The 17,632-nt window shown below is 37.7% G+C and overlaps 2 protein-coding genes across 3 annotated transcripts in view; one reads left to right on the top strand and one right to left on the bottom strand.

Annotated features, from left to right (window-relative positions):
* COX7B2 (cytochrome c oxidase subunit 7B2) overlaps nucleotides 1–17,632 on the top strand; it is a 164,403-nt gene that overhangs the window by 28,544 nt on the left and 118,227 nt on the right. The window lies entirely within an intron of this gene.
* LOC102986298 (ribonuclease H2 subunit B-like) lies at nucleotides 8,050–9,293 on the bottom strand. Its single transcript, XM_024132008.3, is given in 2 exon segments — nucleotides 8,050–8,402; nucleotides 8,405–9,293. Coding segments are annotated over 2 exon segments (837 nt in total). The 5' UTR covers nucleotides 8,979–9,293; the 3' UTR covers nucleotides 8,050–8,139.

Raw genomic sequence — 17,632 nt, forward strand, 5'->3', positions numbered from 1 at the left:
CTTTTATTTATTTATATTTATTTATTTTTGGCTGTGTTGGGTCTTCGTTTCTGTGCGAGGGCTTTCTCTAGTTGTGGCGAGCGGGGGCCACTCTTCACCGCGGTCGCGGCCTCTCTTTTTGCGGAGCACAGGCTCCAGACGCGCAGGCTCAGAAGTTTTGGCTCACGGACCTAGTTGCTCCGCGGCATGTGGGATCTTCCCTAGAACAGGGCTCGAACCCGTGTGCCCTGCATTGGCAGGCAGATTCTCAACCACTGCGCCACCAGGGAAGCCCCCTCTAAGAGTTTTATAGTATCTGGTCTTACATTTAATCCATTTAGAGTTTATTTGTGTGTATGGTGTTAGGTAGTGTTCTAATTTCGTTCTCTTACATGTAGCTGTCCAGATTTTCCATCACCACTTATTGAAGAGGCCTTCTTTTCTCCACTGTATGTTCTTGCCTCCTTTGTCATAAATTAGGTGACCATATGTGTGTGGGTTGATCTCTGGGCTTTCTATCCTGTTCCATTGATCTATATTTCTGTTTTTGTGCCAGTACCATACTGCCTTGATTACTGGAGCTTTGTAGTATAGTTTGAAGTCGGGGAGCCTGATTCCTCCTGCTCCGTTTTTCTTTCTCAAGATTGCTTTGGCTTTCGGGGTCTTTTGTGTTTCCATACGAATTGTAAAATTTTTTGTTCTAAATCTGTGAAAAATGCCCTTGGTAGTTTGATACAGATTGCATTGAATCTGTAAATTGTTTGGGGTAGTATAGTCATTTTCACAATATTGATTCTTCCAATCCAAACACATGGTATATTTCTGCCTCTGTTTATGTCATCTTTGATTTCTTTCATCAGTGTTTTATAGTTTTCTGAGTAGAAGTCTTTTGCCTCCTTAGGTAGATTTATTCCTATGTATTTTATTCTTTTTGATGGTAAATGGGATTGTTTCCTTAATTTCTCTTTCTGATTTTTCTTTGTTAGTGTGTAGGAATGCCAGAAATTTCTGTGCATTAATTTTGTATCCTGCAACCTTACCAAATTCATTGATTAGTTCTAGTAGTTTTCTGGTGGCATCTTTAGGTTTTTCTATGGATAGTGTCATGTCATCTGTAAACAGTGACAGTTTTACTTCTTGTTTTCCAGTTTGTATTCCTTTTATTTCTTTTTCTTCTCTGATTGCCATGGCTAGGACTTTGAAAACTAGGTTGAATAATAGTGGCGAGAGTGGACATCCTTGTCCTGTTCCTGATCTTAGTGGAAATGCTTTCATTTTTTCACCATTGAGTATGATGTTTTCTGTGGGTTTGTCATATATGGCCTTTTTTATGTTGAGGCAGGTTCCCTCTATGCCCATTTTCTGGAGAGTTTTTATCATTCATTAATTTTGTATCCTGCTACTTTACCAAATTCATTGATTAGCTCTAGTAGTTGTCTGGTAGCATCTTTAGGATCCTCTATGTATATTATCATGTCATCTGCAAACAGCGACAGCTTTACTTCTTCTTTTCCGATCTGGATTCCTTTTATTTCTTTTCTTCTCTGATTGCTGTAGCTAGAATTCCAAAACTACGTTGAATAAGAGTGGTGAGAGTGGGCAACCTTGTCTTGTTCCTGATCTTAGTGGAAATGCTTTCAGTTTTTCACCATTGAGGACAATGTTGGCTGTGGGTTCATCATATATGACCTTTATTATGTTGAGGAAAGTTCCCTCTATGCCCATTTTCTGGAGAGTTTTTATCATAAATGGGTGTTGAATTTTGTCAGAAGCTTTTTCTGCATCTATTGAGATGATCATATAGTTTTTATTCCTTAATTTGTTAATACAGTGTATCACATTGATTGATTTGCATATATTGAAGAATCCTTGCATTCCTGGGATAAATCCCACTTGATCGTGGTGTATGATCCTTTTAATATATGGTTGGATTCTGTTTGCTAGTATTTTGTTCAGAATTTTTGCATCTGTGTTGATCAGTGATATTTGTCTATAATTTTCTTTTTTGTTATATCTTTTTCTGGTTTTGGTATCAGGGTGATGGTGGCTTCACAGAATGAATTTAGGAGTGTTCCTCCCTCTGCAATTTTTTGGAAGAGTTCGAGAAGGATCAGTGTTAGCTCGTCTCTAAATGTTTGATAGAATTTGCTTGTGAAGCCATCTGGTCCTGGACTTTGGTTTGTTGGAAGATTTTAAATTACAGTTTCAATTTCATTACTTGTGATAGGTCTGTTTACATTTTCTAATTCTTCCTGGTTCAGTCTTGGAAAATTGTAACTTTTCAAGAATTTGTCCATTTCTTCATGGTTGTCCATTTTATTGGCATATAGTTGTTTGTAGTGTTCTCTTATAATCGTTTCTATTTCTGTGGTGTCAATTCTGATTTCTCCTTTATAGTTTCTAATTTTATTGATTTGCATCTTCTCCCTTTTTTTCTTGATGTGTCTGGCTAAGTGTTTATCAATTTTGTTTATCTTCTCAAAGAACTAGCTCTTAGTTTTATTGATGTTTGCTATTTTTTTCTTTATTTCTGCTCTGATCTTTATGATTTCTTTCCTTCTACTGACATTGGCTTTTCTTTGTTCTTCTTTCTCTAGTTGATTTATGTGTAGGGTTAGATGGTTTGAGATTTTTCTTGTCTCTTGAAGTGAGATTGAATTGCTATAAACTTCCCTCTTAAAACTGCTTTTGCTGCATCCCATAGGTTTTGGGTTGTTGTGTTTTCATTGTCATTTGTTTCTATGTAATTTTTTATTTCTTCTTTGATTTCTTCAGTGATCTCTTGGTTATTTAGTAGTGCACCATTTAGCCTCCATGTATTTGTGGTTTTTACAGTTTTTTACCTGTAATTGGTTTCCAATCTCATAGCGTTGTGGTCAGAAAAGATGCTTGATACGATTTAATTTTTCTTAAATTTTCTGAGGCTTGATTTGTGACCCAAGATGTGATCTATCCTGGAGAATGTTGCATGTGCACTTGGGAAGAAAGTGTATTCTGCCAGTTTCGGGTGAAATGTTCTATAAATATCAGTTAAATCTACCTGGTCTCTTGTGTCATTTAAAGCTTGTGGTTCCCTATTTATTTTCTGTTTCGATTATCTGTCTGTTGGTGTAAGTGGGGTGTTAAAGTCCCCTAGTATTATTTTTATTTATTTATTTATTAAAAAAAATTTCCCTAGTATTACTGTGTTACTGTCGATTTCCCCTTTTATGACTGTTAGCATGCGCCTTATGTATTGAGGTGCTCCTATGTTGGGTGCATAAACATTTAAAATTGTTATGTCTTCTTCTTGGATTGATCCCTTGATCATTAGGTAGTGTCCTTCCTTACCTCTTGTAACAGTCTTTATTTTCAAGTTTATTTTGTCTGGTATGAGTATTGCTACTCCAGATTTCTCTTGATTTCCATTTGAATGGAATATCTTTTTCTATCCGTTCACTTTCAGTTTGTATGTGTCCTTAGGTCTGAAGTGGGTCTCTTGTAGACAGCATATATATGGGTCTTGTTTTTGTATCCATTCAGCCAGTCTGTGTCTTTTGGTTGGTGGATTTAATCCATTTACATTCAAGGTTATTATTGATAAGTATATTCCTATTACCATTTTCTTAATTGTTTTGAGTTTGGTTTTGTGGGTCTTTTTCTTCTCTTGTGTTTCCTGCCTAGAGAAGTTCCTTTAGCATTTGTTGTAAAGCTGGTTTGGTGGTGCTGAATTCTCTTAGCTTTTGCTTGTCTGTAAAGGTTTTAATTTCTCTGTCGAATCTGAATGAGATCCTTGCTGGGTAGAGTAATCTCAGTTGTAGGTTTTTCTCTTTTATCAGTTTAAGTATATCCTGCCACTCCCTTCTGGCCTGCAGAGTTTCTACTGAAAACTCAGCAGATAACCTTATGGGGTTTCCTTTGTATGTTATTTCTTGTTTTTCCCTTGCTGCTTTTAATATTCTTTCCTTGAATTTAATTTTTGTTAGTTTGATTAATATGTGTCTTGGTGTGTTTCTCCTAGGGTTTTTCCTGTATGGGACTCTCTGTGCTTCCTGGACTTGGGTGACTATTTCCTTCCCCATGTTAGGGAAGTTTTCCACTATAATCTCTTCAAATATTTTCTCAGACCCTTTCTTTTTCTCTTCTTCTTCTGGGATCCCTATAATTCCGATGTTGGTGTATTTAGTGTTGTCCCAGGTCTCTGAGATTGTCGTCAATTCTTTTCATTCTTTTCATTTTTTCTTTAATCTGCTCCTTGGCAGTTATTTCCACCATTTTGTCTTCCAGCTCACTTATTCATTCTTCTGCCTCAGTTATTCTGTTATTGATTCCTTCTTTTGTATTTTTCGTTTCAGTTATTGTGTTGTTCATCTCTGTTTGCTCTTTAGTTCTTCTAGATCTTTGTTAAACATTTCTTGTATTTTCTTTATCCATGCCTCCATTCTATTTCTGAGATTCTGGATCCTCTTTATTATCATTACTCTGAATTCTTTTCAGGTAGATTGCCTATTTCCTATTCGTTTATTTGGTCTTGTAGGTTTTTACCTTGCTTCTTCATCTGTGACATATTTTTTTGCCATCTCATTATTTTTTCCTTTTTTTTATGAGTGGGATTGTGTTCCTGTCTTACTGGTTGTTTGGCCTGAGGCTTCCAACACTGCAATTTGTAGGCTGTTGGGTAGAGCTGGGTCATGGTGCCTAGATGAGGACCTTTGGGAGACCTCACTCAGATGAATATTCCCTGGGGTCTGAGGTTCTCTGTTAGTCCAGTGGTTTGGACTTGGAGCTCCCACCAAAGGAGCTTCGGCCCAACCCCTGCCTTGTGAACCAAGACCACACAAGCCGATTGGGGTGGGGAAAAAAAAAAAAAGAAGAGAGAACAATAATAAAGTAAATAAAATTAGACTAGTTAACTAACAGCTATGTTAGAAAAAACATAAAAATAAAAATATAGATGAATCAACAACTGGAAGATAAAACAGAACCACAATAGTAAAAAAGAGGAAGAGGAAAAAAAAGGTGGAAAAGGCATTGGCTGTGGAGGATGGGGCCTAAGCAGGGTTGAGGTTTGGGCAGTGGCCCGGGCCTATGCATAGGAAAAGGGCTGGAAAGGTGGAGGGGTGAGGGGTTGGGGCTTAGGCTCAACAGAACAGAAGGGGCCCAGGCTTGCCCCTGCCTCTGGTCTCAGACGGCAGGATACCCCACCTGGGAGACCAGCAGGCTTCCTGGGCTTGAGTGGGCAGGGCGAACACCCTCCACTTCTCTCCCGCTCCTCCAGTCCTGGAGGACTCCTCCCGCTTGCCTCTCCTGATCTCCTGGTCCTCCCTCCTATGCCCCCAGGGCCCACATGGCCTGGAGGGGGGCTTTGGAGGGCAGGGGACCAGCCTGGGATCTCAGCAGGCTCCCCATGCCCAAGTGGGTGGGGCAAACGCCCTCCCTCCTTTCCCACTCCCCCCGCCTGCCTCTCCTGTTCTATTCTGGACTCCCTTCTACATCCCCAGGATCAACCCAGCCTGGAGGGGACCCATGAGGGCATAGGACCCAGCCCGAGAGTGGGGCAGACTTCCCTGGCCGAATGGACAGGGGAAACGCTGGGCCCGCTCCCCCGCTGATCTGAGCCCCCGAGGGCCCCTCCAGGTGTGGGAACCCCTCTCCCCTCTCAGCCACCGCTCAGCGGCACTGGTCCTGTCCGGCCTCCACTTCTTCTCCCCCCTCAGTCCCCCCACATCCTACTGGTTCGCTTGGGGGTTCTTCCCATCTCCTTGGGCATCGGGGTCCCCCACCAGCGTCTGGCAGGCACCCTAGTTGTGGCAACCATTGTTAACCATTGATGCATTTCTTATTAGTTTCATTTTAGTGTGGTTGTTTATGTTTGTGTGTGTGTGTGTGTGTGTGTGTGCGCGCGCGCACACACGCGTGCATGTTTACACAGTTGGAGTAAGCCAACAATATTTATTGAGCACTATTTTTATTCAGAGCCCTTTGTTCCTGTCCTAATAATCTTATTAAAAAAATGAGAGGCTTTGACTTTCTGTCCTCATTGTGAACTACTCCTCAGGAGGCATTCCTTTCACATGAAATTAGACTTCACTCTTTCCATGTTACCATTACCCTGTGATGAATGTATGTTTGTCCTTTTTATTATATCTATCTCGGCTCTCTCCCTCTCTGAGAGATAATACAGTGGAAGCCTCCTGACACATGTTGGAACAATATTGGAAAACAGAATTCAGTCAGTGAAAACAAGAGAGTAAAGTATGTGAGAGTGTCCCTGACTTGAAGAAGAGTCAAGTAGTGTTGTGATGTCAGGCTTGGTGGATATGGGGAAGAGTTGCATGCTGACTGTTTTGTGATGGAAGCTAAATCCAGGGAGCAGATGGCAGGTCTAAGGCCAGACCTAACAAAGAAGATGTTAAGTCCTAGCCAGAGAGAATGCAGATAATAAACATAGTGGATGATGGAAACTTGGGGACGTACTATAAGGGTGGCTGAACTAGTTCTACCAAATGGAACTAGTTCTACCATATATTAATTAATTAATATATGATCATTATAGGAACGCTAGAAAGTGAAGATAAGTGGCTGTCCACTTACTTTAAAATATCTTTTGGTGCTTGCTTTGTGGTATAAGTTGTATCTAGGGTGGAGATTAGGGGAAGAGAGAGAATTGGGAATTGGAGGAAGTATATACAAGAGACAAATAGGGAAGTACATCATTGCAATATAATCATTCAAGAAGAAATATAGTGATCTGTCATCTTTATAAATATAGTAACCTGTCCATCACTGCTACTTGACTTGTTATGTATTACTTTGGTGATTTGAATTAAATCTATTATTTTTAGAAAACACTTAAATTCATAAATTGGCATTAACAAGCTGGAAATAGACCAGGATTTAAATGTGGCTTATTTCCTATCGTCCTAAAAGAATTCATCGAAGTCTTGGTGGAATGCAGTGTCTAATACCTGAGGGCACCCCTCTGAGATACCGAAGTCTTTGCCTCAAAGGAAAGCGATGAGCTCTTGTGATCCCTTCTAAGGGACACCACTTTGCTACTCCCATTGTGCTCCGAATGCACAGTACCCAGCATGTGAGCTATTGCTTTTCAGGAAAGCTCTGATTGTCACTGTGAAATGTTGTTCTCCGGATGTTTAAGTCATTAAGAGTGGTGTCAGCACAGCAAGCAGGCCTTCCGTTTTGGAACATTGATGCCTTCCACAAGGGTTGGCAGTCTACTGGTTCTGGCCTGTTTAATAGTTCCATACAGGAATGAGGCATATCCAGGAGGTGGCAAAGAATCCTTGGACCAGGCTGTTTTTATTCTTAATCTGCCTCTAGGGTGCAGAGGCTAACTGCTCCTGTGAGGTAATTAGGGTGGAATCAGGTAGAAAGACTGCTTGCCTTCTTGGTATGAATTGTCAAACAAGACTCATTTGTGACTCAGTTGTCTTATATCTGTATGAGATATTTACTTGGTAAAGTAGTTTTACATACATAATTAGATGAAACCTCTGAGTCCTGGGTGGCAGGCAGTGTATAGATGAAGGACATAAGACAATCTTTTCTTTTTTTTAGCACCTATTACTTTTTTTTTTTTCCCCTAATACTCTTGGGCTTGGAGGACATAGTATCTTCCTATGGAAAATGCACATGAAAATCTATGCCCTAAAATGCTTCTCAGCAAAAAATGAACACAATGAAACATGAAGAGTCTAGAAAGAAGAGATGAGATTCACTCCTTCCCTCCCTTCCTCTCTCCTTTCCTTCCTTCCTTTCGGTTTGATATATATTAAACCCTCCTAGATTGAGGTACACTTAATGGTTCCTGCCTCTTGCTAGAATTGTAATGCTAATTTTTTTTTTTTTTTGGTCACACATCAGTTTATTGAGGAAATTGTGATGTTAGAGGTTAATTCTATTCACTTGATTACTTTTCATATGTCAAACAAAACTCCAAAGGCCACAGCCATGAAGTTACACAATTACTTTTCCATATTTTGTTCAGGAAACACAAAAATCAAACACAAAGAAATGTTCAAGTGAATCTGAAAATTGCCCCCTTCCTACTTTTTTTCAAAAGTTGGTAATTAAGGGTTAGGAAGTACATTGGAATGGAGGAAGGATGAAAATGGGACATGTAGAAGGCAAATACTTTTGCTCGATTTAATTTTCAATGTTTCAAATCTTTCCAATTTTTTTAACATGTTTTGCACCAAAAAAGGAATCAATACTTTTCATTCCACTCTTGTCAACTTTAGCCAGAGCCTTCTGAGCTGCAGTCATTTTGCTATTTTTCTTTACAGTCTTCAAATCTTTAGTGTTAAACTTAGTGTAATCTTCTTTTGCTTCTACGGGCTCATCTGATAACTTTACTTTCTTTGATGGAGGGTTTGGCACTGAAGCTGGAGGTTCTGGAAGCTTTAAATATTTAGATAAGTCACACCTAATTCTTTAGGGATGTAATCAGACATCAGACCATGGGCATAACGAATATAATCCTCTTCCTTGTCACTGGAAACCGGGTCACCAGAGAAAAATGCAGCAGACTGTACCTGGGCACTGACATTTACATTATTGGTTTTTAATGCTGCCATAGTCTGATTAACCTTTTTTTCCAGCCATTTTAATGTCTTCTCTTTGCTGTACTTGTAATATTTCTTCTTGTCTATTTCTTTCTCCTCTGTCACATGTCGAAGTAACTTCTCAAGTTCAGGAAGTTTCAGCAACAAGATGCAATTCGGAAACATGTCATCCATCACAACTTGATCCACGGGCTGAAACTTTCCCTCTCTATCAGCATTTATAAGGTGGTGGAGAAGCAGAAACAGAGGGTCCATGGGTGTGGCAAAGTGAAGAAGAACTCCTGATTGAACTGATTCATTTATAAACCAAGAATGGTTTTTTTCCTTGAAAACTTTTATTTCAAACAGCTGTGGTAGACACATATTGAACAAGTAAATGGCTCCTTCCCCTGAACATGGGTTAACCAGTTTTACAAACATAAGCCCACTTTTCATCTTCTTAGAAGCATCTTTTAAATACTTTGGGACTAGGAACACGTGCTGCCAGGCGCAAGCCCCTTCTCCACAGTCCACGCCTCCCGCATGCCGCCCGTTTGGTCCTGGCAGCCGCAGCCCTCTGCTAATTGTTTTTTAAAAAGCCAATTATATTTTCATGTTGCCAAGAAAATTTCTGCCTAGAGTATGAAACACCTGCTTGTGATATTTTTTTCCATACCAGTTAACAGTTCTGTCCAGTAGGTGGACTCCTTCATGTACAGATAGGGGTTTTCTTTTTCCTTTAATGAAGTGTTCTTAAATTTGTGAAAAGGCATTTCCTCATATTGAACTTTTGGTTTCACCAATTTATTTTCTGAAAGACTGAAAATAGATTCTGGTATAGTGCCTATTCCTGTTTGAGAAATAACTTCATCTTTAGTTGCTTTTTCTTTTTTATTTCATTTTTGTTTTAGTTTATATCTTGACATTTTAAATTTATAAATCAGAGCCCCTTTGCAGTGACTAAATTTACCCTCTGCATTGGATTCTTTTAAAATAAACTACATTTCTGTGCTTATATTCATCACAATATACAAATGTGTGAATAATTATTATTAATATATATTGACACCAAGGACTAATAATTATATTTGTTGTGAGAATAAATCTGTTTATAGTCTCCATAGTTGTTTTCTTCACATTGTTCTGGAGTAAATGTTTTTTTATAATGCTTTTTTCAACAGGGAATCTGGCACATGAGTCATTTTTAAGCCAGTCCCTGAAATTTACGTTAGTTACTACTCCTGGGGTCAGATGTCTTTGGCAGTTTCTCTATGGCCACTGGGACAAGTGCAGATTCTCATTCTGGGTTATGAGTCTGTCTTTGTCCCTAAATCCTTACCTTTCACCCCTCTTCTTTGAAAATCTTATCATACCATGTACTTATAGACACTGAGATGTTGTATGTATGATGAAAATTCCAGTAGTTGATTCAATACTTTTATTCCAACATGAAAAAGAAATCTCTTGACCTGGAAACCCAATTTAGGAAAAACTTCATTTAGGTAACCTTTGTGTGCTGTTTCTCTGTGACTGAGCCAATGATGATAGCATGTGACCCGAAACCAAATTTCTCTCACAATTCATTGCGTTTTCATATATTACAGGTTCTACCTCCAGTGAAAGATTAAAATGTCAAAGATAAGTAGAAAACAAAGGCAACCTCTTCCCTGTATAATCAAGACCAATTTTGCTGTTTTTATTCTAGATTGTAAATTTGTTGAAAGAAAGAGTTGTATCTTATTCATCTTCGTATTTATCCTAGTATCTGATATCAAACATGGAAGCATAACTGAACAGAATGTGTTCTATTACTTCAAAAATTGAAATAACTTGGATTAGAACCTTCTATTAAGCAGAATAATTAAGGATGTCATTACAGAACAAATTTTAAAAAAAACCCACACACAGATATTTAAGATAGGCAGATATAGTTTTTAATCGTGACTCCTTTTATTAGCTGTCTGACCCTGCTCAAGTTATTGAACCTCTTGGAGCTTCAGGTTTCTCAGTTTCTAAAACAGTACTTAGAAATAATCGAGGACAAGATATTATATAATTTATCCAATAATATGTTATGAAAAATGAAGACTCAAACCCAGCTCTTCTGATTTCTTCTGTATAACATTGAAAATGTCTTTCTATACTTTAAGTACTTATAAAGGACAGGGATTAGAAAACTCTCCATACTAGTTATGATAATCCTGTTCTAGGATGATATAGGGAGAAGAAAAAAGATAATACTGGAAACTTCATTCTGAAAGCAGACTTAAAGTTTGAGACCTATCTATGGCCTGAACTTTAGTTTCACCTCCAAATTCGTATGTCCTAATGCCCCAGTGTGAAGGTATTAGGAGATGGGGCCCTTGGTGGGGAGAGGGGGAGGTGCTTAGGTCATGAGAGTGGAACCTTCATGAATGAGATTAGTGCTTTTATAGAAGTGACCCCACAGAGCTCCGTAGCCCCTTCCACCATGTGACGATATAATAAGTCAGTGACAGGAAAAGAACCCTCACCCAACTATGCTGGCACCCTGATCTTGGATTTCTGGCCTCCAGAACTGTGAAAAGTAAATGTTTATCGTTTATAAACCAGCTAGTTTATGGTGTTCTGTTGTAGCAGCCCAGATGGGCTAAGACAGACCCTGACAAGAACTTTAAACTGATATTCAGGCAATATAATTAAATGTTTAACATTTAATAAGTTGGTAGATAAGAATTAGTTTTAGAGAAAATTTTAGTGCAAAAAAAATGTGGAAAGATAAGGAATTCCAAAAGGACCAAATCAGAAAGATTATTTTCTAAATTAAGTCAAATAACCAAGATATATGCCAAGATATTAAATCTATGAAGTAATTTCAAGAAAGCATGAAGAAAATGAAGATTTGGAATTGTCAACATAATTGATAATGTCTTTCACATGGTTAAATATTTTCTTCTAGAATTAAAAATTTTAATCCAGATATGATATCAATTTAATTATACTCAGGATTGGTACTAGCCTTACCTAGGATTCAACTGTATGAAAATATAATACATCTTGATTTTTTTTTTTACCAAAAATTTAAGGTAGAGATTTTATTTCCCACTGCCTGTCAAAAATAAGAGGAAACTGACCTTATTTTTTATAAAATTATAACCTTCAGATTAAGTTGCCCAAGAGACCGAGTGAAGGATATTTATTAAAAGTCCCTTCCCCATTGCAAAACTAGGAATAGTACAGGTATGCAATAATAATAATGATGATTGCAGACAGAAAAAGGGTTAAGAACCAGGGCTATGGGACTATTCAAGGAAACAGACAGGGTCTACTATTTGATTCTCACTCTTCTCTGCAGGCCACTATATCAAAAGGCATTCAAAGGATTGCTTTCTTTTAGGCTCTAAACATCCTTTGGGCGTTTGCAGATCTGCATGCTACATTGGAAAAACCTCGGCTTACAAGATGTCCTGTTCAAGCTGTGCTGTAAAAGCAGAGGAAGTAGCAGCCCCAGGCTTTCTATCTTTGTCAGGACTCCTCTTGAGATATTAATGTAAAAGTTTACAAAACTGAAAGTTGAATTACATCTTAGGTTCAGTTGGATCCGTTAAAATGGCTTACGGTTCAGGGTAATTTATCAGGTTTATGTATCTATTGGCAGAATTTATAGTGTTGTATAGACCACATACAGGTGGAGTTGAGGAAAGAAATCAATCTTTGTCATCCCTTAGTCTTCTTTGTCTTTGAGATGTGGCAGGAGTAGTGCTGAATAAAAGCCAAGTAACCTGGGAATCCATTCTTTCTTTTAGAGTGACTTGGGATAAGATCTCAGTTCTCACATAGGTGTTATTTATAACATATAGAGTTTAGAAAGAAGAGAGCTTTGGTTGTCAAAGAGATATTTTTGTTATCTTGGGATACAGACATCTAAAATTCTAGGACTTTCAGTAAAAATTTTCTTCATAGCTTCCAATCAGTTGCACCAGCTGCTTCTTCAGAACATCTCTTGATCAATAAAGCCCATGATACTGGAAGGAGAGGAGAGAAACTTTCTATACAGTAGAAGTGAAATCTCTGTTAAGAGATACATATGTCTGGTTGCTGGCCCCAATTTTTGAACTGCTCCATGTTTTCTAATATTTCTTATTAGATCAAGAATGTGTATTTTTATGGTGTTTCATTTATCTAAAAAATTTTTATGACTCTTCTAGTTAGCAAAGACAAAATCAGTCCACCATATTTGAACTTCAGCCAGTCATTACCAGGCTATACTAACTGCTTTTCTGAGATGATTTTTAAGAAATAGATTTGGGGGACTTCTCTGGCAGTCCAGTGGTGAGGACTCCAGGCTTCCACTGCAGGGGGCATGGGTTCGATCCCTGGTTGGGGAACTAAGATCCCACATGCCCTGAGGTGTGGTCAAAAAAAAAGAGAAAAAGAAAAAGAAATAGATTTGGAACAACCAAAGTTTTACTAATCAAAAATCAGTTGTATTTAACACTAATTAGGTGTAGTGACTTTTCAGAGAAAAAATGTCATATATTTTCAGCATAGATAAAACTACACACTCCTTTTTGGTACTTGCATCAACCTACTCTGCTCTAGTTTGTTTTCTATACATGTGGGGTTACATTACTGTATTTTAATAATTTTCAGAGTATCTATTGTTAATGATTTTCTTATAGAATCTCAAACTTAAAAGAAAAATTGGAAGCACAGTACAAAGAATGCTTTTTTCCCCTGAACCATTTGTAAGTTACTAATTTGATTCTTTATCATTCCCAAATGCTTTAGTGTTTAAACCCTATGAACAAGGACATTCTACTGCATAATCATGACACCACCTTCAAAACCAAAAAATCAACTTTGATACATCCAGAGACATCTTAGATTCCATTCAAGTTTCACCCATTGTCCTAAATGCATCCAGCAAAAAAATCTAGCTAAAATTCTCATATTGTATTTAGTTATTTCGTCTCTTTTGACTTTTTCAGTCTGGAATATTTCCATGATTTTTTCTTTGACTTTAATGACCCTAACTCTTTTGAAGATTGCAGGCTAGTTATTTTGTAGAATGTTCCCTCAATATGAATTGGTCTGCTGTTTCCTCATGATTACATTCAGATTTGTCAGGAAACCACAGAAGGAATACTTTCATCTTTCCATTATATCCTATCAGGTGGTGCATGGTTTCAATTTGCCCCATTACTCAAGATATTCATCTTGATTACTAGATTAATGTGGTACTGCTATATTCCTTCACTGTAAAGTAACTCTTTTCCCTGTTGTAATTTATATTTTGTGGGAAGGTACTTTGGAACTGTGTAAATATCCCGTTCCTCATAAATCTATTGTTTAATTTGTTAATTTTTATCAATATAGACTGGAGGCTTTCTATTTTATTTTTGTGTTCGAATTGTTCCCAATTTGGCAAGCAGTAGCCCACTTAAGCCAACTTGTCTGTTCTTAGGATATGTGCCATTATTTGAGCACTTCCTTTCTGTGGCTTATCTTTAAAATTTTTTTTCCAGCTTTATTGAAGTATGATTGACAAATAAAAATTGTATTTATTTAAGGTGTACAATACAATGATTTGATATATGTATACATTGTGAAGTGATTACTACAGTCAAGCTAACTAACATATCCATCACCTCACAGTTAACTTTTTTGTGTGTGTGTGGTGAGAAGACTTAAGATCTACTCCCTTAGCAAATTTCAAGTATATAATACATCATTATTAACTATAGTCACCATTCTGAACTTATCTTAAAACTGTAAGTCTGTACCTTTTGGGCAATGTCTCCCCATTTCCCCCAAGACCCAGGCCCCAGTAATAACCACTCTTCTACTCTCTGTTTCTATGGACTTGACTTTTTTAGATTCCCTGTGTAAGTGAGATCATGCAGTATTTCTCTTTCTGTGTTTGGCTTATTTCACTTAGCATAATGTCCTCAAGGTTCATTTATGTTGTCACAAATGGCAGGATTTCCTTCCTTTTTATGGCTGAACACTATTCCATTGCATGTGTATGTATATCTTTATATGTATTTATATATTACATATATAAATAATATGTATTTATATATAAAATATATATTCATGATAAATTTATATATGTTGTATATAAGATGTAGATATATGTATGGATAAAGAAAATTTGGTTTGTATATGTAATTTTCTTTATCCATTCATCTATTGAGGACACTTAGGTTGTTTTTATGTCTTGGCTACTGTAAGTGATCCTGCAATGAACATGAGAGTGCATATATCGCTTTGAGATATGGATTTAATTTCCTTTGGATATATACCCAGAAGTAGAATTGGTGGCTCATAGGGTTGTTCTATTTTTAATTTTTTGAGGAACCTCCATATTGTTTTCCATATGACCAAGTTACATTCCCACCAATAGTGTACAAGAGTTCCGTTTTCTCCACATCCTTACCAATGCTTATCTTTTGACTTTTTGATAATAGCCATCCTAACTGTTTTGAACTGATATCTCATTGTGGTTTTGATTTGCATTTCCCTGATGATTAGTGATGCTGAGCACCTTTTCATATACCTGTTGGCCATTTGTATATCTTCTTTGGAAAAATGTCTGTTCAGGTCCTTCGCTCATTTTAAAAATTGGATTATTTATTTATTTATTGCTATTAAGTTGTATGAGTTCCTTATATATTTTGAATAGCCATATTGGATATTTGTAGCTCATCTTGCACATTTTGTGTCTCAGACCCAGAGTCAGCCATTTCTTCAAGTAGCCTGATTCCTTTTAGTGGAGAATGGTAGAAGCTAAGACCCAGGAGTTAGTTGTACTGATTGCTTTTGGAGTGTCAGTGCTTCCAGGCCTTATAGTAGATTAATGTAGGGAATATATATATATATAACACACATACAAACACACTCTCATTTATGTCAATAACTATTCCTCTTTATGTAGGAAAACCATGAGTTCTTAGTACAACCAATACCAGTCCCAAACTACCAGATTTATTTTAGTTTTCTCCTTTTGCATATGTTTAACTCTTATCTCTGATTCTGAGAACCTGTCTCCTGGTTTCTCCCAGGAAATATATTGTCTTTAATATACCAATTTCCTGTCTTCGTTTTCAACTCCTACCCCACACAAATGCCCTGCTTACCCTGTTCCAACTCTGACTCCCATGTGGGATGTCCTCTTCATTCCACTAGGGATTCTATACCCCATCCTAAGTCTCTCTCCGTAGATGAGCTCCTTGCCCCATTTGGACTCTGACATCCATTGCTATGCTGCCCTCACTTATAAATATTCTCCTCACTGCATTTGGGCTCCTGGTTCTCCCTGCTGGACCAGCCTACATGCAGAAAGATCCTTCTCACTGTGCTCGAGCTCTGACACCACACACAAGGCCACACCCATGAACAGATGCCCTCCTCATCTTGCTTAGGTGCTGGTGTCTCAGGTCAGGCGCCTTCCCACAGGAATCACAGCATCCTCTGTCTCTGAGTGCCGGTGCCAAGCTTCTCCTCTCTCTTGCTCGGATGCTTCCCCAACTCACGCCCTTCCATGTGGATGCCCTCCTCACCCAGGTCAGACTGACAGTCCGTCACACGGAGACTTCCTCTGTGGACAACCCTGAATCAAATTTGTGCTCTGATAACTGTTCTGGGTTTCTATTTGTACCCTTCTCACAGCTGGAAAACATGTCTATTTTGCTCTTTTCCTATATATGATTTTTTTATATGTATTTTTTTAGCTCCTATTTTAGAAAATCAAAAAGCTTTCTTTTTAAGAGAATAGAACTGAAACGTATGTTTGAAACTCTGAAAATCAGGTGGTCCTCTTCTCTTTATGAAGAGAGTCACCAAAAGATTATTTGAATATCACCATTCAGCATATTTAACCTATTATTTTGTTTATAAAAGTTTGATCTCTACTTGACCATTTTTACAAAAACATAGATTTGCCCCATTCACATATCTTAGACAATCATTAATCTATCCTTAAGTAACACTACAATGAGTAGAATTGAATTTTGTAAACCCTTTTTTAAAGATTATGTCGAGTCCACTTCGTGTCCTTATATACCTAGTGTGTTACCAGCAATGAAAAAAGCACAATGGGTAATAGAGAGATAACATAGGGCATATCTCATCACCTCAAGCAGCTTATGATCTTTTTGGACTAGCAATAATTCCAAAGGAGAAACAATGCAGTGCAGCATATAAACTTCGCTGAATAACATAGTCTGTTGTAAGTATGGTGTACATTCCAAGAAAAATATGGCTGTGGACTGGAGCAGTTGAATTTTCTCATAGGAAGTGTCTGAAGTGTTATCACTTCAGTTGGCCCTGGAGAGTAGATGGGATTTGGACAGATGAAAAGATGGGGAAAAAAGAAGAAGCATGCATCAGGAAAATCACAGGTAGAATAAGCATGGCGCATGGGGGGATGCAAAGGAATTTATTCTGATGGGAGCAGCAGTAAATTGGGAAGTCGTAGGAGGTTAGATTGATAACTAAAATGGGATACTATTTCCCAGGGCTTGGAACCTGTCAGTACAAAGAGTATGGGCTTTTCCCATAGTCACTAGAACCACAGTAGGATCTAGAGCAACATTATGGCATGATGAAAGTTGTGTTTTAGGAAATTTAATCTAGAGGATATTTCTTGTGTAGGTTAGAGTTGGGGAAGACTGTAATTTAGTCAGTGAAAAACAAGCTGGAAGTGTTCAGGGCCTAGAATTCAGCTATGATACTGAAGATGGAAAAGATGGAACAACTCTGAACTCTTTCCGAGGACAACTGAGAACACAGTGAAACAAACCAACAAACAAAAAATGAAAGGTTAAAAGTGGCTTCAGAAACTATCAGGCAAAATGAGTGGGCAGTGCGTTCTCTGAAAGTAACATTAACATCTAACGTTTTGCACTTTCCATTGGATTTAAAATGCCTTTCTTTAATTTCTTGGTTTAGTAATTATTTTATCTCATGACTTTCCAGAAAATCTGCAGAATGGCTATTTAAAAAAGCAAAATAGAGAGGAAAATTAAAAAGAAGAATTGGTAATGAATGGTTTGAAACTCATACACGAGCAGAAGTTATCTCTATATGCAGTGTAGCAATTACCCACAAGCAGGTACATGTTCAAG

The sequence above is a fragment of the Physeter macrocephalus genome, chromosome 7 (assembly GCF_002837175.3).
Source record: "Physeter macrocephalus isolate SW-GA chromosome 7, ASM283717v5, whole genome shotgun sequence".
NCBI classification, from domain to species: Eukaryota; Metazoa; Chordata; class Mammalia; order Artiodactyla; family Physeteridae; genus Physeter; species Physeter macrocephalus.